At 39.8% G+C, this 4598-nt stretch overlaps 1 protein-coding gene across 1 annotated transcript in view; it reads right to left on the reverse strand.

Annotated features, from left to right (window-relative positions):
- Positions 1-2328: 2328 nt before the first annotated feature.
- ptges (prostaglandin E synthase) overlaps positions 2329-4598 on the reverse strand; it is a 6169-nt gene continuing 3899 nt past the window's right edge. The window contains exon 3 of the mRNA XM_084745310.1: positions 2329-4095. Coding sequence (XP_084601436.1) covers positions 3846-4095 — 250 coding nt within the window. The 3' untranslated portion in view covers positions 2329-3845. The remainder of the gene's footprint in view (positions 4096-4598) is intronic.

Below are 4598 nucleotides of genomic sequence, written 5' to 3' on the forward strand. Positions count from 1 at the left end.
TTATTATTATTATTGTTCCGTTATTTTCTGTTTCCCTATTTTTAGTCATTACTTTTCTTGTTTTAATACTTTATTCTCTGTGAAGAAATTTCTGTTTGTGTAAGCTAGCCTGTGGTACAGATAATGGATGATCTTCACACATGAACTGACAGCAGCTCTGGATTTTCACATGCAGTGCAGACTCACTTTTAACTGATCTTTGAGTTCCTCACACCTTTTATCACTTTGAGCTGTTAATGACACGGTGGCAAGATTCCTGTGGGATACACGCGCAATACACACACACACACACACACAACCACACAGCGCCACTTAAAGTTTATGTCTACCACATCAAAGAGTTTGTGTGTTTACTGTAATTATACAAAAACAACTGGAAAGTCAAAGGTCTCACCTTGCTGCCGTGGAGGCTAATAGTAATTAGGTGACACTATTTGTTCTCTCAGAAAGTGAAAAGTGGAGTCAGATGTTTATGTGACACAGACATGTTTTCACAATGTCATTTGATGCTGTATTATCATAAAAATATCAGTTGTAGCCTTTTTAAGTTAATGATCCAAATATCTCTCCCACCGCTGGCTGACTGTGGCCACAAGGTGGAGGTGAATAATGTTGTTACTGCGCTCTGATGAAATCACCAAGAAGATTTCTTAGTTGTTAACTGGTTAAAGTGCTGCCACTCTCTGATCTGTCTTTATTGAAGGAGCCAGAGGCAGGCCTCCGCCCACTGAACAGTACACCGCCCATATCCAGCATAAACTGAGCCCGGGGCAATGAAAACAGGGTTTTGCAAGAGTTATCACTTGATCTGGCGTGAAAAAAACAACCAGAAAAAAAAAGGAAAATTATTTTATGCAGTCATAAATTTCCCGTTACACTACACATTTTACCTTACTGTGATCTGTGTGTGTGTGTGTGTGTGTGTGTGTGTGTGTGTGTGTGTGTGTGTGTGTGTGTGTGTGTGTGTGTGTGTGTGTGTGTGAGTCAGGCCTCACAGGTCATTCATCTGGTGAGTTAATCGGCTGAAAATGAGAGTGGTAAGGAGAGGAAAAGTGAGGAGTCTCAGAAGGTGGCATGTTGAGACACTGCTGACAGGCAGCATATTATAGACACACCCCTGTGTCATTGTAATTATGAGTTTTATGTTTCACCCAGATCATATGTATTGTTATTCACTAAAAGCAAGGGATTGGGCTTTTCCAAACCTCCCACCTCCTAGGGATTTGTTATAGTATTCTTTTGTTTGCAATAAAAAGTCCATAATCACAAACACATTCCAGTTCTGTAATTTCAAGTTTAGTCATCACTGGTAGGAAAATCACTGGAAATGGGTCTCGGAATATATTTTCGTAAGGCCAAGTCACACCAACGTGGTGAAAAAAAAAAAAAAAAAGATCTTGTAAATCATTTACGTACTCAAAATAACGAGTCAGAATATCAAAATCACATGTTAGCATCTCAAAAATAGTGAGTTAGCCTCTCAAAATAATCAGAGAATCTCAAGATAGTCATTTAGTATATCAAAATAATGATTTTGCATCTCTACATAATGAGTTAGCATCTCAGAATATTGAGTTAGTATCTCAAATTAATAAGTTAGCATATTAAAATAATGACTTGGCATATCAAAATAATGACTTAGCATTTCAAAATATTGAGTCAGCATCTCAAAATAATGAGTTAGCATAGCAAAGTAATGAGTTAGCATTTCAAAATAGCAAGTTAGCATTTCAGAATAATGAGTTTGCATCTCAAACTACTGAGCTAGCATATCAAAGTACTAAGTTAGCATCTCAAAATAGTGAGCTAGCATATCAAAATTATGATTTATCATCTCAAAGAAGGAGAAACTTTGTCAAGATAATGATTTATGAGTTCATATCTCAAAATGAGTTTGTATCCCTACATAATGAGTTCGACACTGAGTCATTATATCGAGACGTTTTCTCATTATGACTTCCATGTCACTTGTAATTCAACAGGTGATTCGAACACATTAGCATGCAGACCAGACATACTGTTCTCATGTCCAGTATGAATGCATGACTGAGTGCAGTCCTGTTTGTCTGTACGGCTGTGGCTTCCCAGCACCCTCCTGGCCGGCCCCTCAGGATACCACAGTGAACACAGCTCAGCCAAAGTTCTTACATAATAGGCAGAGGAATGCTTTAACTTTGCCGCGGACTTCTGGATCATCTCACTCTCACACTAATACACACACAAAGTGGGGCCCTGTCCTCCATAACTGCAAAACAATCCGTTTTTGCAGGACCAGAAACTGATCGCTCGGCTAAAAAACAATCACATGAATGAACACACACATTCAAGTATACTTCTTTGCATGTTTTATTGTCTACAAAATGGGTCTAGGGATTCAAAAACATCACTGTATACATTAAAATGAATAATAAATTATTAATAATATACTTTAAAAAACAGCCTTGAAATATGTCTTCACAGATATACAAAATCTCTTGCAGGTTATTGGCAGATTTATTCCCATACCACACACAGGAGTTTTAAGACTCCTTTCTTCTTCCTTAAAAGGAACTTGAAACAGGCAGTAAAAACATTGAGCTGTGTTTTCACCAAGTGGTATTAAATCTTTCAACACATCATCAGTCGTCATTACGGTTTTGTTGAACGTAGTACGCAAACAAGTGTTACCACAACAGATGGAATATCCAATCAGGAAACAGATGAGGCCATGGAGGAGACGACAGCACATGAATGGTGGTCTGCGTCGTGTGTAAACAGAAAAGGGGGGCAGGGATCAACATACAGCCCAGAGGTGGAAAGTATTCCAGAGTGGCTTCAACTAAACGTCTACGACTGTCCACCAGTGAGTTTTAAAGGTCCAGTGTGTAAATTTTACAGGGGTTAATGGCAGAATATGGCAGAAGTGGAGTATAATATTCATAAGCTCCTTTATGGAAGAGGGCGGTGAGTAATTTGTGTGCAGTGTGCAATCGAAGGAGAGCATGCAGAGTGACAGCGTTGCTAGCTGAGCAACAAGTTGTCACTCTGGCAGCAAATGTACAGTTACACTGTGTCAGTTAATAATGCTGCAACATCTCAAGACCAAACTGCTGGAAAAGTGAAGGAGGTTAGCCCTGAATTAAGTTTAGCATAAAAGGCTAACTATAGCAGTTCCTTTGAGCTTACAGCGTTAGCTCCAGTGCAGTCATATTCCTTTCAGAAGCTTTGTAATCCAGCCTTGAACTGAAACGTCTTCTTTGAAATGCTTTGTACAAAGGAAAAACATGAGCTTGACCTTTCAAAATAAAATTTGCAGTCATGATGGTAAAGAGCTCAACCCCACAGTAATGTGGTTATCATAACAACCCTAGCTCTTCGTACGGCCTTTTACATTTTGTATTAATTTGACAGCCACCATAGATTCTCCTAAACCTTAAAAGAGGCGATTGACATGAGATGTTTGTAATCTGCAAACTCACCACTAGATACCACTAAATCCTACACACTGGTCCTTTAAATTCCATCACGTCATCCCAATAAAACCTAGCTAAGAAGACAAAAATGAGCAACAACCTTCATTTGCATTTTGAGCACAGTACAAAATGTGAACTTCAAATAACTTTTTCAGACATTCTCACAGTTCAGTGTTGTGAATAAAATGATAAAAATACTGACAAAGTCTTAGAAAACCCAGCTGTGGTGTCAACGCACACCTATATTGCACTGACATTCTTGTCTTTTATGTTCTCCTGCCCAGGAGGCCTCTTTCGACGTCCTCCTTCTCCTGCTTTTTCTGACAGGTCATAAAAATGCCATCTTTTCAAGTCAAAACACCACCTCCAGTTCAGCCCCTTACATCTGGATATTTAGGCGTACGATACCACCGCCAACAGGATCTGCACAGCCATGGAAACACAAGGTATCTGTGCGACGGTGTAGGCCAGAGAGCGGGTCGGTGCACGCAGGGCCAACAGGTAGGCGATGCTGTGCAGCACGCGGCCCATGAAGAAGACCAGGAAGTGGAGGCGGGCCACAGCCAGTGAAGGTCCAATCAGGGAGTAGATGGCACCCACGAAGAGGAAGGGGAGGATGTTCTCCATGTCGTTAATATGAGCTCTATGTGAGAGAGAGAAGGGAAATTTGTCACACACACATGCACATCTGTTTTCAATTCCCTGTAATGTTGTGACTCACTGAAGTATGTAGTGATGACGTAGTGTAAAGTATTAACTTAGTGACTCATTCAAACTCTGGATGATTTTTATGGTTTCCTCTGCAGTTTTTCCAGGAGACTCGCTGGTCTGGAGGATGAGAAATCCCTATTTATGTAACACTGTAACGTCTCAGTAAGGTGACTGTTTAATCTGAGTAAGACATGATTGTCTCACATGCATCATCACTGACGGAGGAAGAAGTCAGACTTGACTTCTTCAGACCTAATAGTGCTCATAATGCACTGTAAAAATACTCAGTTACAAGTAAAAGCCTTGCATCCAAAATGTTACTAAAGGAAAACTATGGGAATTTAATCAGGGAAATGTACTTAAAGCTGGGCTAGGCAATTTATTTTTAGCCTCACTGGGCAAAACTTCCATAAAACCCCTTAAGTGTAATGTAAA

Source organism: Lutjanus erythropterus, chromosome 20 (assembly GCF_056507025.1).
Source record: "Lutjanus erythropterus isolate fLutEry1 chromosome 20, fLutEry1.hap2, whole genome shotgun sequence".
Classification (NCBI taxonomy): Eukaryota; Metazoa; Chordata; class Actinopteri; order Lutjaniformes; family Lutjanidae; genus Lutjanus; species Lutjanus erythropterus.